The following is a 20,066-nucleotide window of genomic DNA, read 5'->3' as shown; positions in this document are numbered from 1 at the left end:
AGGGGTTCATTTTCTGGCACTATATCTGACAGTGTTTCTCTGCTATTCATAAGGTTTTCAGTGACTAAATATTCGGAAGTAGTTTGTCACTCTTTCTTCCTAGTCTGTCTTTGTCTGGAAGCTCATCTGAAACCTGTCCACACCATGGGTGACCCTGCTGGTATTTAAAATACCGGTGGCATAGTTTTCAGAATTCATAGCAACTCACAAGCCACCACAGTATGACAAGCAGATGAGTGGTGACCGTTTGGTTTTAAGTGCAAGTCATACTTGTCCCTAATGTGAGACGACTAACGTGTGCAACTGAAAGTGCATGAACCCTGTTTACATATTGTTTTGTAAGTGAACAAAACAAATACTTGATACATACATATAAGAAAAAACCCTCTGTAGCTTAGCCAGTATTTAGAACTATCTTCTTGTACCACCAATTCTGTATTCTCTTATCCCTTGGTAAACACCTCAGCTGGTTGTGGCTCTGCCTTGTGAGGGGACCCAAACCATTCCAGAAGGATCTGGGTCATTAGTAGTTATATTGGAATTGGGTTAGTATAGTTTACTGTTGACTTTAATCATGGTGCATGGTAGTACTAAGAGATGTACTAAGGACATGCTTTACCTCTATTATATAACGTCAATCCGATTTACACAATACAGTAACTCCCTTATTTGCCCGTTGGTACAAGGGCAAAAAGAACCCAAAGTGGCCATGGAATTTTTAACTTCTAGTTCAATCGAATCAATGTGGTGTCCAGGTGAGAGTATTCCTCCCTTTGGAACTAAAACTCCCACACACAAAAAGCATATGGTTGCAGGGAAAGGAAGCAAAATTTTTACAAGTGGGTCACTAGGAATAATAGTGAATGGTGTCATTCCCATTGCTACCCCTTGGGTCCTAGTTATTGTAGAAACAGCACCATATATTGAATGTTGGTTTAGAGCATATATAACCTGCAGGACATTTTCCCAACCTTGCAAGGTACTGGTACCTAGATGGCACCATAACTGTATCTGTAGAAGGTCATTCTCCATTGTTTGATCAAGTCAGCTGCTTCGGGATCATGAGGAACGTGGTAAGATCAGTGGATTCCATGAGTGTGGGCTAAGAGTTGCATTTTATATACTGTGAAGTAAGTCTCTTGAGCCAAAGGAATGCTGTGTGGGATACTCTGATGGTGGATCAAGCATTCTGTAAGTCCACAGGTAGTAGTTGTGGCAGAAGCAATGGAATGCAGGAAAGGCAAATCTACCTTCAGAGAAGTGTCTATTCCAATAAGAACAAAATGCTGCCCTTTCCATGATGGAAGTGGGCCTATATAATTAACTTGCCACCAAGATGATTCCTGAGGAATGGTCCCATACCTGGGACTCAGTGTTGATTTTTGCTGCTGGCAGATTGGGCACTCAGCAGTGGCTGTAGCTAAGTCAACCTTGGTGAATGGGAGTCCATGCTGTTGAGCCCATATATAACGTCCATCTCTGCCACCATGGTCACTTTGTTCATGAGCCAACTGGGCAATGACAAGACTGTCTGGAGAAAGAGCATGATTAGTTTCAACAGATTAAGTCTTCCTGTCCATGTGGTTGTTAAAATCCTCCTGTGTTGAGGTATACCTTTGGTGCTTATCTATTTCACGAGATAGAAATATCTTCACTTTTGGCCCATTCAGAGAGGTCTATGCACATACTTCTTCACTACATCTCCATATCACTGATTTTTCCAAACATGGTCCATCTAAGTCCATGACTATCCAGCCAAACCATTGGTCACAGCCCATGACTCAGTATACAACCACACATCTGGCCACTTCTCTTTCCAGGAAAAATGAACAAACAGGTGCACTGCTTGAGGTTCTGCCCACTAGGAGGATTTCCCTTCACCATTGTCCTTCAAGGAAGTCCCAGAAAGGGGCTATAGTGCTGCTGCTGTCCACCTTCGAGTGGTGCCAACACATCGTACAGAACCATCTGTAGACCAAGCATGGGTTTTCTCTTACTCAGTCAACTGATCATAAGGAACTCATGAGTCCACAGGTGGAAGGTATGTGATAAGAGTGGAGACCACAGGTATTTGGGTCACTTTCTCATGCAACTTACTTATGCATTCTGGTCTGGCTTGAGCCCCGTCTTGTGTATATCACTTCCATTTAATGATACTAGTGCTGCTGTGTACATCCATCTTTATGACTCTGGGATAGACAACACCAGTTCATGGTGGGTAGCTCAGGTCCTATAATGACTTGGTGGCCCATGGTTAGGTTTTTAGTCACTACTAAGGAAAGACCCAGTAACATACCAAAGGCTGTTTCTCAAAAGGAGAACAATTATCTGTAGATGATTGCAGGGTTTTGCTTCAAATGCCTAAGGGTCTGGCTGTGATTCACCAACAGGGGCATGCTAAACACCAAGTTGCATCTCTACCTGCCATTGCCACTTTAAGCACCATTGGGTCAGCTAGATCATATGGCCCAAGTGGCGGAGCAGCTAGTGCAGCAGCTGAAACCTGTTGCTGAGCCGTCTCTCATTCTGGGCTCTACTGAAAATGAGCAGCTTTTCAAGTCACTTGATAAATAGGCTGGAGGAGTACACTCAAATGACGAATTGTTGTTGTTATTAACTGCTGTCAAATTGTTTCAACTCATAGTGACTCTATATAGGGTTTCTGAGGAATGGCTGGTGAATTTGAACTGCTGAACTTACTGTTCAAACTGACCGTATGGTCCAGCGCATTAACCCATGGCATCATTGCAGTAGCTTCTAAAATCCAAATAGACCCATCAGGCGTTGTGGCTTTTTGGTTGTGGGAGGGGCCAGATGCAATAACTTATTCTTCACTGAAGAAGAAGTATCTTGACATGACTCACACACCAATGAAACTCTAGAAAATTCACTGAAGTGGAAGGCACCTGTATTTTTGTTGGGTTAATTTTCCATCCTCTAGCATCTACATGGAGTCCTGGTGTGGTGCTGTGGGGTAATGTGCTGGACTGCAAAATCGGTTTGAACTGCAAGGTCAGCAGTTCAAGCTTACCAGCTGCTCCTTAGAGACCCAAACAGGGTCGCTGTGGGTCAGAACCGACTCAACGGCACACAACAACAATAGCATCTACATGCAGGAGAAATATGAGGCTTTCTGCTCCTGTGAAGATTAGAAACCTCAGATCCTATACTGGATTGACATGACTTGGAAGTCACTCGGCACTTACCAGCAACAACAGAGCATGCACATGTTTTACCAGTGTTTCTAGAGTCACTGATACATCTTCCTCACTAGGTCCAATCAGCATGTCATCAGTGTAATGGACCAATGTGATATCTTGTGGAAGGCAAAGGTAGCCAAGGTCCCTTTGGACTAAAATTTGACATACTCCTGAGGTAGGGCATTGAAGGTGTGTTGTTGGCTTTGCCAGTTGAAGACAAACTCCTGGTGATTCTTTGAAATTGAAATTGAGAAAAAGGCAGTCACCAGGTCAATACAGTATGTCAAAAAGAACTGCTACAAAATCATAAAAAAACTTTATTAAACAAAAATATAAAAATGAGCTGCTAGTGTTCCTCACATATCTTCCATGTAGGTCTACACACTTCTGAAGGCCCAGCTTCCATCATCCTAATCCTTTCCTGAAGAATTCTGTGCTCTCTGCTTTACAATCATGTCAAAATGGCCGGTCTGACGTTCTTCAGTGACTCAAGTGATGTTCCTTTGAAGTGCTCTTTTGAGTTTGGGAAATGTAAGAAAATTCTCATAGGACAGCCCTTGAAAAATGATCAGGTGCACTATCATGATGAAAATAAATTCTTTGACATAACTTTCCTGACCAATGCAGTTTTCAATTTTCTGGAAACTTTCATAGTAAGTAAGCCCCTGTGATTTTCTCATGTCCTTTGTGAAAGTTTCCAGATGACCCTTTTGGATTCCCAAAACAGTCACCATGACTTTCTGAGCCAAGTTCTTGCTTGAATGTAATTGGCCCAACAGACCACACTAAGATAAGTGTGTTATTGAAAGAACTTGCCTTTAGACATTGACTGCTCAATAGAGGCATGTTGAAATACATTTTGTTTGGAACAAACTCAGACATGTATGAACTAGAACACTAGTAGTAACATGAGTTCCATATTTTTTAGTTCATCTACTTGCTAAAATTGATTTGTAATTCCCAAATCAATACTTGTAGCACATTCATGGTCATTTGTGATCATGTACAAAGTAGTGAAAAATCTGAGTCCCAGTTAAAGCTAAACCAAGTGTGGTACCTTGGGTTAACTTGATAAGGCTTTTTTATCCAGGGTCTTAATTCCCACCAAGTGACTGAGTTGTTAAGTGCTGTTGAGTCGATTCTGACTCATAGTGACCCTGTATAGGGTTTCCAAACCCTAGAGGGTTTGAACTGCTGACCTTGTGATTCTCAGTCTAGTGCTGATCCTACAGCACTACACCTGGAGTCCAAGTGATTGAGTGAGACCATGCAAATAAGGCATGCGAGTTTAAAGCTGGGATTGGTTAGTTTTACCATGAGGTTTAAAAGGAGCGATCTCAAAAGCACAGGAATGGACAATCAAGAAAGAAGAGCATGAATCGGAGTGTGAGATCCCTACCTAAAAAACAGCAACAGCAGAGGCAGTAAGTAGTAGACGTGGTGACATGGAACAGCTGTAGGCATCTAGGCCCATGAACTGAGTAAAGCTGTGTGCCAACGAGCAGGAGGCTTGCTTGCAGAGCATGGCCTCTGAACATTTACAGACTGACTAAGGGAGTTGGTAACACTTACTTGAGCAGGGCTGGGGCTGTGGGGCCAAATGTTTGAGAGACCTAAGACAAGAGTGAGGCCTGACTGCAGTATGGCAAACAAGAGGTGTTCCTGACTGGAGTTCTGCTGCATCCTGAGTTGTTTGTGAATCGTACCCTGTTCACTTCCCTAATAAAGTCCATAATTGTGAGTATTGTTATATGAGTTCTGTGTAGCCACTGCAATGGACTGTTAAACCCATATATGAAGCATAGAGTGCTGCGGGAGGGACAGTTGGTGTCAGAACAGAGTAGAGAAGATTGTAGGGTTGGAGGTATGTCTGACCTCTGCTTCATAGAAATCAGCTTGGGCTTCCCTTTGTGAAGTCAGGGGAAGTCAGATATAGGCCTACATGGTTTTTGCACCAAGTGATGCAAAGTTTTTTAAGTTTTTTTTAAAAATTTTTTTTATGGTGAATTGGGTCAAGGTTTACAGACCAGATCACCAGCTTTAAATTCAACAATCTATATACATTTTGTTCCATTTCATTGATTACAATCCCCTCAATGGAACATCATTTTTCCCACTTGCTCCCTGTTTCCATTCCTTCTTTGTTCCTATCCCTTCTGAACTTTGTCCTTGGGTAAATGCTGCTCTTTTGATCACCACTGGGGCTGATTATTCTAAGGTTTGCATGCCTCACTAGTGTTGTTGTTCCCTTTATAAATCTATTGTTTGGCCAAAAATTAAAACCACAGGGGTGAACTCATTTCCAGACCTGAAGATGTTGTTGTTGTTGTTGTTAAGTGCCGTCGAGTCGGTTCCTCAGGGATTCTGCCAGTCTGTATCCAACAAGTAAGCTCGGGCTTCTTTATGATTTTGGGTTTTGTTCCACATTTTTTACTACTCTATTCAGGACCATGTAATGTAATCTCTTTCAGAGCAGTTGGCAGTGGTAAGATGGGCACCATCTAGTTTTTCTGGTCTCAGGGGCTTGGAGACTGATGTTTACATGGTCCCACCATGTGACTGACTGTTTGCATGTAGCTTTGATTTTCTGCACTCTTCATTCCCTCAGAAAGGGAGAGATCAATAGTTGCATCTTAGATGGCTGCTCACAAGTTTTTAAGACTTTAGCTGCTACTCACCAACAAAGCAGGATGCAGACAGTTCACTGTCTTTATGGACTGTTGCACCAAGTTATCTTAGTGTGCCCCCTAGACTATGGCCCTGAGCCCCCAGGTCCAGCAACATAGTCCCTCAAAGTATTTGGTTATATCCAAGAAGTTTTCCTGTCTCCCCCCTGGCCCTTTGTTTGTGCCTTCTTGTTTCAGCTTTCATACTGTAAACAAGTGTCCTTTTCATGGTCTACTTCGTGTCATGTTTTTACTATTCTTGTGTGTGTGTAATTTTTGATTGTGATATATGATTGTTTAAAATGGTCCCCAAACAGTGTCCAAGTGCTGTCTTAAGTACAAGAGAGCTGTGCTGTGCCTTCTGGCGAAAAAAAAAATGATGGCGTCAGATAAACTTTGTTCAGGACTGAGTTACAGTACTGTTAGGTGTGAGTTCAATGTTAATGAATCCACAATATATACAAAAATAATGTTATGTATTACTCAATTGATGAATATGTGACTAGAGGTTTGCAGGAAACAACCCTGAATTTTCCTTAGGAGCAATGGTTCAGTATTCACTAATTGTCTGTGGTGACTTGATACTTTGTAACTATTTCATACAGGAAGAATAGACTACATTCACATTATTAAAAACACTAGATGTGATCTTGCTTAAGGGATTCATCACAATGCCAGTGATGGGGACAGTTAACACGAGAAGTTAGGGAAGGAATAAATGAAATAAAGCCCCTGCTTTATTTGCCACATCATGTGAAGATGTCATAGAATGACTAAGCCATTCTATGTGGCTTAGTCCTGAAAATACCCAATATATGCACTGTTCTCAGAGTTGTGGCCAATATATATGTGAGCAAATCCAAAGCTTACATGAACTTTTTCACACACAAAAAAACCCCTTCATTTTATCACCAGAATCTGATTTTAAAAAAATTTCAACTGAGCCGTGCTTTGTTGATTCAATCCAATCTCATCACCATTTGTACATCTCTTCAGAGTGTATGTCCTAGTAGTAGTTGATCACTAAAAGTTGCTTAAATCATTTTTAGAATGTAGTTGCCATGTTCTACCTCTCAGTGACCCTATAGAAGAGAATATAACTAGTCTGAAGTTCCTTATGAGAGCAGATTGTCATGTCTTTTCTTCTGCCAAGCTTCATGTGGGTTCAAACCACTGACTAAGTGCTTAACCACTAATACACCAAACATTGAAGAACGGCAATAATATGTTCCTAGCATGTGATAATGATGTCAATAATAGAGTCCCATCTGCTGAGTGTCAGTCAAGACAAATGAAACCCTGATTTGAAACCTTAAGAGAAGGTCGGTATTTCCTAGGAAGCATGTACACCCACAAGATACAATGGAAAAATGTCTGACCTTCTCATTGGAACTAATGCACAGAACATTTTCCTCTAACACCTACAGCCTACTGAGAGGACTTTCCCGAGAACACCTACCATAACTTCAGTGTTCCTGAGCACATTCTGATAGCCAGCTGGATGTAAGACGATGCCACTGGGGTTGGTATAGACCCCATGGATGTGCAACACGCTCAGCTTCCTCTTCTCCTGAGCCCACTCGAGGACCTGTATGACATGAACACAGCTTAACGTCACTGGCAGAGCAGAGGAGCTGCTTCAAGGTCACAACAGGCAAGAGGCTGCATTGGAGGACGAGTCTTTTGATCAAACTCCCTGACTTCATGATATCATTGGGCAAAAATACAAACACTGAAGTGGCCTAAGTTTTTAGTTCAGGTATCACTGTTAGGACTTTTAGCAGTAAGTCTGTTATTTCTCTTTCGAAGTATCAATAATTAGAATTTATTTGTCTCCACTGGCAGAAGCAATAGGGCCTCCTTCTCCTGATGACAAAAATGAGAGCAATGGATGGCTGTTTTAGTAATAGCTCCCAATGAATCATGCCTCCCTGTATCCATGCCTGTGTGCAGTAATCCTTCACAGGGATTCTAGTCTTGGCCATATGACTTGCTGTAGCTAATATGGCATTACAAACATGACAGAAACAGGAACTTGAAAAATGTTTGCATGAGTCTGATTTCTCTCCTTCGATGAATTTGGAAACCAGTGCTATGTGGCTTTAGGCATTGCTCATAATGTGGGCATTTAAAAAATACAAAAGAAATCTTGAGGCTCCAGGATGAACTGAGAAGGAAAAGCCCATGTCTGCTAGACCTCCTGAACTGTCACAAGGCCCTTTTATGTCTGATACTCACTGATATCCAGGGTGATCTTTGCAGACTTACAGCAACACTGCAGGGAAGGGGTTCTAGGTGTTCTAACGATGAATTCTTAAATTTCATTTAGTCATTAGTTAATTAAAAAAATATTTACTGCACACTTACTAAAAAAGGGTAAGACAACAAGTATTACTAAAGTTCATGCATGCACAGATTTATTCCAATGAAAACATGCTCTCTACAGTAAGTAAATGGCTGTAGACAATTTCTCTCTGTAATACACTTGTCTTAGTTTCATTAGGGTACCTTCAGAAAAGGTCCATTCAGAATAGTGACTTCAGAGGGAATCTGCTGAGCCAGTTTACTTCAAACTAGAGAGGTTATGGTGACTCACTAGGTTATGGTGACTTTTTTTGGATTCCTATGGGGTGATCTTGATAGATATTCTTAAAGGGTAGAGAGTGATTCACAGGAGCTTATTAAGAAATTTTAAGAAACTGCGGGAATTTTTTCCGATCATTACAATGCACCTACACGTTTCTGAGGGTAGCATGAGGCTGTTCTATGAGAGTTTTGTTAGGAAGCCTTAGCCTACTCACCTACAGCCCTGATTTTGCCCCTTTAGACTTCTTTTTGTTTCCAAAACGCTTCAAAGGACTTGATTTGAGTCCCTGGAAGATGCCAAAACTGCCATTTTGACATGTAAATCAAAGAGCACAGAAGTCTTTGGTGAAGTAACCTTTGAATTCTTTGGTGATGGAAACACTGCCTTTAGAGTGTACAGACCTAGGTGGAGGACATGTAGAGAAGCAATAGCTTCACATTTTGATATTGTTGTTTAATAATGATTTCTATGATTTTGGAGCAATACTTTTTGACTTATCCTAAGACATCAGTAATAAATAGTATTAATGACAGTTAATACAACAGATGAGAGTAAAAATTTCAAGTGGTAGTAGCTGGTATGAAGGCAATGGAAAAATAAATGAAACAAAAAGTAAGAATGGGGTCTGGCTTCTTCTTTAACTAGGTGGTCAGAGATGGTCTCTTGGAGGCAATAATATTAAGCTGAGATTTAATAGAGTGAGGAGTTGTCCATGCAAAGAATGAGGCTAACAGGAAGAAAACATTCCAGCCAGAGAAAACCACTTGTCTAAATGTGTGACTTCTCTCCTTTTAAAAACTTGGCACCAAGGTTAGGAAAACCACAGAATTGATATTAAAGCTTCTACTCTGGCAGAGGCAGTTACTGTGGCAATAAATGGGACACAAAGACAGTTTCCTGAGAAAAGCAATGCACAAAAGGAAAATTACAAACCATAGAGCAGAGGAAATCAGACCTCAAGTATTCTTCCCATTAGTTCCTTGCATTCACCTATGTCTATAACTCACTATTATGGTAGCTGGCTTAGGCATGGACTAAATCTAAAAAAAAAAAAAAATCCGCTGAAACTTCTATTGAACATTAACCTAAACCCAGCTATCACTTGGCTTGGGAATCCTCAAAAGTTGCTCTTCCAGACATTACATAAAGTAGTTTCCACACATTTTGAGTAGATTTAAAAACAAAAACAAAAAACCCAGGCAAGAACTCTAAATTAGTATTATACCAACCTGATACTATCAAGTGCTGAAGAGATTTTACAATTCTTATAATTGTGCTTTAAGCCAAGTACAGTTATCAAGACTCACAGAACTGACCACTTTTAAGATCTGTGGATTTTACTGTATATTAGCAACTAATCTCAAACCCCACCCCCCTCAAAAAGACACACCCTCCAACAGGAAGAAGAATCTTCCTTTTTAGAGTTACATAAATACCAATATGATTTAATATACCATATAAAAAACAGATTTTCTGATGAAGAGAGTGAATTTCCCTAGAAACTAATGCTTTATTTTATTTGTTTACCTTTTTCTCATCAGTAAGGTCTAGGGATTCAAGCTGTTTCCCTTGATCTGCTGCATAGAGTTCCAGGAGATTGTCAAAATTTGTTGTCAATACTAGGGCTCCATTTTCCATTAGATGGAGGACTGATTGAAGTAGCTGTTTTCCAGAATCTTCCATCTTGGACTCCAAGTCATCAAATACTTCATATAAACAGTCCTTGAAAAATGTGGATCGAACATTGCTGGTACGCTAGAAAGGGTTTTTAAAGAAAAAATGTTATTCAGTGTGTCTTGCTAGACCATTTATTGTAATTTTAGTAACAGCAAATTTTGGAATACTTTATATTTAAAATAGGAATAACATATTAGAGGTGAAATATGGGAAACTGGAAAAGACATGCCAAATTCTTAGCATAATACCTACCTAGAACATAAGAAATCCTATTATATCACTCACAAAGAAGTATAACCTCTCTAACTAGGCATCTTTATAAAATGAGGGCATGGCAAAGAGACATGAATTACTACCAGGACAACAAAATAGCTGGGGTAGAAAGCAAAGTTGTGATTAGTTGCCATTTAGCTGATTCCAACTCATGACAATCCCGTGTGTGCGAAATAAAACCATGCTCCATAGGATTTTTTTTTGTTGTTGTTTTTAAATGGGTCACCCAGTTTGTGTTTATTGATATAAGATGCTCAGGCCTTGATGGCATACTGACGCAGTGGGTACAGCTGCTCCGTCCGCGGCTGTTTCTTGGTCTTCAGGTTCTCCTCGTGCTTGTTGAGTCTGCGGTGCATGGCTCGCGTTTTCTTGGGACGCAGATCCCAAGCTCTTTGTACTTCTTACCCTTGTAGATCTTCCTGAGGTTCTCCTCCTGAGTCTGGTTGATGACAGTTAGAACCTGGGCAATGGATTTGCAGGCAACTCGGATTTTAGAGAGCTTAGACACCGCACCGCCAGTCACTTTGGCGACGCACAGATGGGACAACTCCACCTTCAGGTCATCCAGTTGTTTCAGCAGCTCCTCCTTCTTCTTGCCGCGAAGGTCCCGTGCCTTGAACTTGGCCATGGCTGAGTGGAAAAAACCGTGCTGCTTGCTGCAGGATCTGAGGCTGAGGTAAAGAGCTCCATAGGGTTTTCATGACAGTGACCTTTGGTAGTAGAGTGTCAGGGTTTTCTTCGAAGGCACCTCTTGAGTGGCTTCAAATCACCAACCTTTTGGTCAGTAGTCAAGGCACTTGTTGTTTGTGCCACCTAGGGATAGTACACTGTTGTTGAGTGCCATTGAGTCAGTTCTGTGTAGGTTTTCTGAGGAGCGGCTGGTGGGTTTGAACCACTGACCTTGCGATTAGCAGTCTAGTGCTTATCCTACAGTGCTATACCAGAACAGAACAATGCAAACCCTCTCATTTAGACCTTAATACTTTCTTTTCTTCTTTTCAAAAACAATTTCCCTTATCTAGGGAATTGAAACAAAAAGAAAGCACTAAAGACAGTTTAGCATCCTAAATGCTTTCTATAGCTGCTTATGAATTTTGGAAAACTCACTTAACTTCTCCCTGCCTGTTTTCCCCCCGACACAATTCAGTACTTTGTTCACAGGGTTGCTATGAAAAACACCTAGCATGATAAAGGCTAAAAAATTTTGCATTTTTTAATTGTTAAAAATGATAGCAAACACTAATAATTTCTAAACAGATACTGTATTTCTCAACATCTGGCTCATTTAAATAACTATTTTCCCAGATTCCTTTTTTTTTCTTTTAAAGGTGAAATATGATTTTATTATTTTTATTAATACAGAAATACTTCATAAAAGGTGTCACCTTTTTAACATTAAAACAAAACAAATGTTGCCATTTATTATCAGACCAATAGTTCTCAATCTTTAGCATGCCTCAGAATCATCTAGAAGCCTTGTTAAAAATAGATTGCTCTACCCCACCCCAGTATATCTGATTCAGTAGATTGGGAGTTGTTACTGTTTTTGTTGTGTGTCTTTAAGTGAATTCCTACTCATAGAAAACCCACTGATTAGAGTTTAGCTGCCTCATAGAGTTTTCTAGGCTATTATCTTTATGAAACAAGATTCTCAAATCTTTTCTCCCAAGATCCCAAGAAGCAATTGGTGAGGTGGGGCTTGATGTCGGATAGGGTAGAGGTCCAGTGAGGTTCTCCGTCAGCAATACCAAAGAATACCAGGCGAAGCGGGTTAGAACTCCAAAACTCTGAACCGCATAGGTAGGAATATTTAAAAACTTTGAAGGCTTATAGCTAGTGGAACTTGTAGTGGAAATAAGAAATCTCATACTTTAGAATCTTCTGGGCTCAGCAGCCTGGAGCTGACAACTTGGGTGAGACTAAATGGCAAGATCAAGCGGGGGGAGCAAGCAGATCAGCCAAGGAATAATGCCGTGGGAACCTCAGAGCAAAGGTGGACAATATACGTTGATGGTTTTGCTTTGTTCTGATTTTTTTTTAATGGTATCTGTTCATTGGCTCCCCGCTGTTTGCGCGCCTCCATTCTGGTGACTATAGGGGGTGCCTGAGTGAGCAGAAAGCCCCCACCTCCACAACTGGTGGGTTCTTCTGCCACATAAGCACACAGATACTCTCAGCATTTAAAGCTATAGGCAGCCAGCTCAAAACGGCCACAGCTGGCCCTGAATAGGCCAGCTTGTTTCCCTATTGTTTACTAATAGGGAAAAAGACAGAACAAAGGGTGTGGAGAGGGTAAGAGACTTTAAAAACAAAACAGACTGAAAATTAAATCCTGAAAAACAGAATAACAATCAACAGGGGCATCCTGAAATTTATCAGGTGGCCTTGAAGGCAAGAAGCTGAAAGAGGATATTGAAATCATACTCATATAAAGCTACAGATTTTTTTTTCCCCTTCTCTCCCTATTTTAGGATTTTAGACTACAGTATCCAATCTAGTTTTTTTTGCTGTTGTTCATTCTTGTTGTTGTTAACCTTTGGGGGACTCTTTCTCTTCCTATATTACCCAAGAAGAAATACCAATTGCTGCCATATAGTCAAGCTACAATCTCACCTTATAAAACCCCACAATCCAGGCAAGAACCAATACCAACTGCCATACACCAGGGAGGCAGACAACACCTGCAAAAGTTACTCTGAGTTAAGTAATAAGAAGAGTGAAAAGGGAAGCCCACATCCTGATCACATCTACCTGGAAACAATCAGAAAGCACACAAAATACTAAAACACACTCAATTAAATATTAAGGCCCCAGATAAACACTAAACATGTCCAAGAAGCAAAAGCAGATGACCATATCAGCACATGTCCAGAAACAAGATAAAATGTCTGAGACAAATGATCTAGAGGTAGACCTGGACTACATTCTGGAAGGAGGGCAGGCCTTTGAAATGCCTGAGAAAGAATTCAGAAATATGATTATAAAATGTTTCAAAACACTTTACAATGGAGTTGAGAAAAATAAGGAAGTCAGGAAAGTGCTACAAGAACCATCAAATAAGATAGATACAGGATTGGAAACAATTCAAAACCTACAGAAAGAGGTCCAAAAGATCAATAACAGAATATCAGAAATAGACAATACTCTGAAAGGGCAAAGGAGTAGAATAGAAGAGCTGGAAGGCAGAACTAGTGAGCTGGACGACAAATCTCTTAATACTGCTAAGATAGAAGAACAAGCAGAAAAAAGGATAAAAATATATGAAGAAGCCCTTTTTCGGAGTCAGGTATCTGGCCTTAACGGCTGTGGAGCAGGCACACATAATCAAAGTGGCCCTGTATAGGATTTCCAAGGAGTAACTGGAATTTAAGACATTCTCTTCTATAGTTCCAGACTGACAAAGTACTCAGCAACACAAGGAAATAGGAATGATGCTCAAAATGATCAAATAAAGTTACCACCAGAGGAGGCAGTGACTGTTGAGCCCAAAGTCATACCAGCTCCCCTGGTCCAGGCTTCATTGGCTTCTGCAGGACCTTCACCAAAGAGCCTCGATAAAGAAGACTCTGTTGAAGACCTCGAGACCATCCCACGAAGGATTCCCCCAAATCCTGCAGAGGTTCAGGCAGTTCCGCTAAGAGTTCAGCAAGGAGCTTGCTGAGCAGTGGCTGAGACTTGACATCCACACAAAGGAGCAGACTGTGGAAATGTTGGTGCAGGAGCAATTGCAGGCCATCCTGCCAGAAGAACTCAAAGGTAGGGCACAGAGATATTGCTGCAGAGTCAGAATTACTGGCTGAATCAACTGGCTTCTTGCTCAGCCAACATGCGAAAAGTAAGCCAGAGTTGCTTTTTGGTGCCTGATCCAACTGAAGCGATGAAACTGTTTGCTTGAAGCTTTCCTTTGACTGTCAATAAGAAAAATCAATCAAAATCTATGTGTACCTCTATTTGAGTGAGACAGTCTTATTTCCTCGGACTGACCTTCAGGAGATATTTCTCAACCCTCGTTTGCACAATCAGATTGTATTTGCTCTACTGAATATCTCCTTGTTTGCAATTCAATATGCTCTAATATATTGCCTTTATGTAGCCAAAGAGCAATCTGCTTTAAATTTCAGAACTCTTAATTCTCACTGGGAGCATGAGTTGAACCTTCTGTAATCCCACTATATTCATTAGAAATGACTGAAATGATTAAAGTTGTCCTTAATAATAATAATCAAATATATATGAAGACGGTCTAAGATTCATGTTGGACAACATGAAGAGGAAACCCTTAAGAAGTATCAGTATTCCAGAACAGGAGGAATCACACAAATCCAAGGGAAATAGTTGAAGAACTGCTGGAAGAAAATTTCTCTAACATCCTGAAAAGTGAAAAGATAAACATTCAAGAAGCTCAACGAACCCTAGGAAGGATAGACCCCCAAAAGAACATCATCGAGCCATATCATAATCAAGCTCTTCAAAATCAAAGATAAGGAGACAATCCTGAAAGCAGCTAGGGAAAAGAGGAGCATTACATATAAAGGCAAGCAAGTCAGATTAAGTTTGGATCTCTCAGTAGAAACCATGCAGTCAAGAAGGCAGTGGGGAGACATATATAAAACTCTGAAAGAAAAAATCTGCCAACCAAGAATTCTGTATCCAGCAAAGCTATCAATCAAATATGACAGTGTAATCAAAACATTCTAGGATAAACAGAAGCTCAGGTATTTTTCCAAAGCGAACCCTGCACTACAAAACATCCCAAAGGGAGTTCTGTGGTCTGAGAAGCAACAAGAACAACCAGAAATTGACAGACATGGCAGCACCTCCCAGAACTAAATTGACAGATGGAAGAGTCGAGAACAGAAAAAAACAATTAAGAACAAACTCAGAGAATCTGGGAGGTCAGTCTATGGTCAAAACAATTACAATGTGAAAGAAGGTAAACACATAGAAACAGATACAGATGGTGAGAATATCAGGTAGATTACAGGTTAAAATAGACTGCACGAAATGGAGGGAAAAGTTAATGGAATATGAGGTAACCTCAAAGAAAATTAACAATTCAAAACATCCCAAGAAAATCCAAGATGAACATGGAAACATTAAAATATGAGGAAACTCACAAGAACACAAAAATCATGAACTCAGCACAGGAAGACACTCAGAACAAAGAAAGCAGCAACACGACAAAAAAAACAAACATAATGGCAGCAATTAATCCATACCTATGAATTGGGCTGCGAACCGCAAAATCAGCAGTTCGAAACTACCAGCTGCTCCTCGAGAGAAAGATGAGGCTTTCTGCTCCCGTAAAGATTTACAGCCTCGGAAACCCTGTTCAGGGTCGTTATGGGCCAGAGACGATGACATGGATCGATGGAGCGGCTGGGAAGTCTACACCCAGAGAGGGAGAGGGGCTGTATGGCTGATGATGCATGGAGGGGATTGTAATGTAAAGCTAATGTTCTTGCATGTAAACTAGCACATAATTCACAATACAACAGTTTAAAAAAAAAAAGCAAAGGAAAATACCTTAAACCTCTGAGAAAAAAAAAAAAGCAACTGGTGGGTTTTAATTACTATTAATTAGGTTAACAGCTGATTGCTTAACCATTGCACTACCAGCACCCCTTATAAAGGATGTAGGCCCAGTAAAACGAATGTTCTTATTTACAAAGCATAATCAGAGATATGAATATTTATTTAATACCCAATTGTGTAAAATGGACTCCTGGTGTAGCACTGTAGGATCAACACTGGACTTCGAACTACTAGGTCCAGTAGTTCAAATCTACCAGCTGCTCCTTATAAATCCTACACAGGGTCTCTAAGAGTCAGAACTGACTTGACAGTACTTAACAACAACAAATGGAGAAATATGGAGTCCTGGTATGGCGCTGTAGGATAAACATTGGACTGCTAACTACATGGTTTTTGTTCAAACTCATCAGCCACTCCTTGGAAATACTATACAGGATCATTATGAGTCAGAACTGACTTGACAACACTTAACAACAACAATAATTAGAAATATAGGGCCGACCTCAAGCAAGAGATTGACCTTATTACTTAAAAACCTTGGGACAAAAGGAATTTAAAATGGGACAATAACTATTAAATAGTTTGGCTGCTAGTCAAGTCACCTCAGAGCCCTGCAGGAGAAGACCTGGGGACCTGCTGCCATGAGATTACAGCCTAGGGAGACCCTCTGGCAGTTCTACTCTCTGTCAGGTGGGGTTGCAAATATGTCAAAACTGACTTGAAAGCATTTAGCAACAATTCTGTTCCCGAAACCCCATTCTGATAGACAATATCAGAGGTAGAATTAGTTCCGAAAAGTCCCCATATTTCCCATTTACACTATAAGTAACTGTAGTCAGCTGCTACCAAAATCCAAACCTGTAACACTTGAGAACATTCTAACTCATGACCACCACATCTGTTACAGAATACAGTTGCTTCACTGGGTTTTTTTTATGGAAACAGATTGCATGACTTTATGCCTCAGTGCAACTGGGTGGTTTGAACTACCAATTAAGCTAGATAACAGATACTTAGCTCTTTTGTATTTCCTCAAAATAGTATACCTGTCTTCCTGACTTCTATTGTAAACCTTTCTAGGAACGAAATACTCAGATGAAGATCTATTTCCCTGGGCTGGTCTAAATAGATTTAAAAAAAACAAAACAAAAAAACAACACATTCTAATTTGCCAGTTTTCCTAAAATTTTCTGAGTATTTTATAAAATTATTTATTTTTACCTGTTCCTACCGAATAAATAAGGAGCTCTGATTGTGTAGTGGTTACAAATTGGGCTGCCAACCTGAAGGTCAGCAGTTTGAAACTACCAGCTGTTCCACAGGAGAAAGATGAGGCATTCTGCTCCTGTAAAGATTTACAGCCTCGGAAACCCTGTACTGGGTTACTATGAGTTGGAATCAACTCCACGGTACTTAACAACAACAACATATGGCCCATGGGCCAGATGTTCCCCATCCCTTCTGTAAAGGGTTTCCACAGAGCAGTGAGTGGGTTTGAATTGCCAACCTTGCAGTTAGCAGTTGAGTGTTTATCCTATAATGCCATACCAGAACTTCTCTCTGTATGTGTCAATTATATGAACCCAGAAACAAGAATACTGAAGGCCAGGCACTTTTTGAAATTTGTTATAAAAACTATTGTGTTTGCTTTAAGTGTATCAGTGTAACAAAACCATCCATTATCCTATAATCTAGCAATCTCACTGTTAGAATATATCAAACAAATATAATTGCAAACAAATGAAGTAACATATAAAAAGTAATCATTGCTTGTTATTTACAACAGCAATGACTAGAAACAAGCCAAGTACCCACATACAGGAGACTGGAATGGCAAGATCTCCAGGACACACTGTTGCAGTGCAGGCTCTTGTCTTTGTTACTCTCACAGTCTAACTCTCACCAAGTAATTTTTTTCCCCCATTGGGTTAAGAGAAGGGTGGTGTTGATAAGATGATATGATTCACTTGTGAATGTCTATAAATAAAGCTAATTGTGACTGCAAAACCCTGAAACTTTAATGTAGACCATCTCAGAAGCAGGGAGGGAGATCTCACTAGCATCAAAGAAGAAGAGTCAGGAGGGGAGTGTGTCCTTTGAACCCCGAGATCCCTGAAAATTGAACATCCTCGATCCAGGAGACAGCTGTGAAATCAGAGGAGCAGCAACAGACAGTGGTGGGCTTCACAGCCCACAGAGCAAGTAAAGCTGAGCGCCTTCAGGCAGGAGGTTCACTTGTGGGATCGTATGTTTCTAGGTATGTAATCAGGAGGAGTCCTGGGGTAGCGCTTAGGATAAGCACTGGACAGCTAATAGCAAGGTCAGTAGTTCAAACCCACCAGGCACTCCTTGACCACTCTATACAGGGTCACTATGAGTCAGAACCGACTTGAAAACACTTAACAACAACAACTGGGGGAGTTATAGCTGAAAGCCTTCAGGTTGAGGCTTATAGCTATTGGAGTGCCTTTGGGCATTCACTGTTAGGTGCTGTTGAGACAGTTTCAACTCATAGTGACTCTGTATATGGTTTCTGGAGCTGTAAATCTTTGTGGGAGTAGAAAGCCTCACCTTTCTTTCGTGGAGCAGCTGGAGAGCTCGAACCACCCATCTTGTAGTCTGCAGTCTGGTGTTTACTATACAGAGCCACTGTGCTACCTTGGGCATTAATTAGCAGCTCTAAAAGCTTTGTGACATTGCTGAATTGTGCCCTGTTGACTGCCCTAATAAATTCCATACCTGTGAGTATGGTGTCTGAGTTCTGTGTGGCCACTGTAATGAATTATTGAACCCAGCTGAGAAGAAGAAAGTGCTGTGGGAGGGATGGTTCGTGCCATTATTTTGTTTTTCAAACAACTGTAAAGTAAAACAAGGTGCAGATCAAGGTCTAGAATGCTATCTTTTGAGTTGTGGAGATAGTGAAACATGAATAAACAGCTCTACTTGCTTATATTTGCAAAAAGAAGCATTGTAAAAACCTAGTAAGACTGATGGAGGGTGGGCTTGTGAGAGGAAGCAGGTAGGTCCACAGGTGGGCGTGACAAGTCTGTGTATGTACACCTTTTGATTTCTGCACAGAATCAAATTAAAAAATACATATGGTGACTTCAAGAACTCCTTTTGTTGTAGTTCATAATGTTATTTTGTACTTTGATTCATATACACACACAATCATAGATAATTCTTCCACCACCAGTTTAATGATTAAACACACACATAAAAAGGCCTGGGGAGATTATAAGTTAATCATGGATGCAGAATACAATTTCCTGCTTCTAAGAAAAGAAACACAAAACGTTGAAACCTGGAATTAGATTCTCTGAGTTCCTTATTTATAGTTAAATATCTTTTAGTCCTATTTAAGTTATTAAATCTTGCAAAGGACACAGAGAGGGAGAGATGCTTTTGTAGCTATAACATGGCTTTTCTGATTTAAACCAAGAATTTTCCTTTGACAGCAGGAGACTAAAATATCCATGAGTGGTCTCTATAAGCAAAGACAAAGGAATGAAAACATAAACAAGGAGGGTGAGTGGTAAAAGGAAATGCCAAACTCTCATAAAACTTCCCAGGCCATTTTCCATTCACTCAAACAGTGAACTGAATCCAGAGCTCCTCCATCTCCTTCTATACTCTTAACTCATATCTTTCTGGTTCCAGATACAGGAAACAGAAAAACTCTGAATCCTTTTCCCTCCAAGGTAATTCATATTTATACTGCAATTACCATGTGCCAGACATTTTACTTAAAAAAAAAAAAAAAAGATTTTGAGAAATTAAGGGATCTCCATTTAAATGCCAGTCTTTCTGAACATGAAACTCAAGCTTGTTGCACTGAATTCAACATATTCCTTTCCTACTGTATGGTATATCACATATGACCAATTTTATTTAGCCTAAACTCCCTTTGTTGCTGTTGATGAGTGCCATCAAGTCAGCTGTGAACCTGTATAGGGCTTCTGAGGAATGACTGGTGGGTTTGACCCAGCAACCTTGCTGTTCAAATGGACCTTGCGGCCCCTGCAGTGCTACACCCGGCCTCCCTTTACCACATCCATTTCCATCAAACTTTTCTGAAGCAATTCCCCAACATTTTACCATTTCATTAATAGATAATTTAGTATGTTC

The 20,066-nt window shown here is 40.4% G+C and overlaps 1 protein-coding gene and 1 pseudogene across 1 annotated transcript in view; both read right to left on the bottom strand.

Moving 5' to 3' along the window:
* The window catches only part of FAM118B (family with sequence similarity 118, member B), a 40,446-nt gene that overhangs the window by 8,148 nt on the left and 12,232 nt on the right, over nt 1–20,066 (bottom strand). The window contains 2 exon segments of the mRNA XM_006874571.1: nt 7,326–7,454; nt 9,981–10,208. Coding sequence (XP_006874633.1) covers nt 7,326–7,454; nt 9,981–10,208 — 357 coding nt within the window.
* Nucleotides 10,658–11,031, bottom strand: LOC102813635 (annotated as a pseudogene).

The sequence above is a fragment of the Chrysochloris asiatica genome, unplaced genomic scaffold, assembly GCF_000296735.1.
Source record: "Chrysochloris asiatica unplaced genomic scaffold, ChrAsi1.0 scaffold00287, whole genome shotgun sequence".
NCBI classification, from domain to species: Eukaryota; Metazoa; Chordata; class Mammalia; order Afrosoricida; family Chrysochloridae; genus Chrysochloris; species Chrysochloris asiatica.
This window is presented reverse-complemented; position numbering and strand designations above follow the sequence as displayed.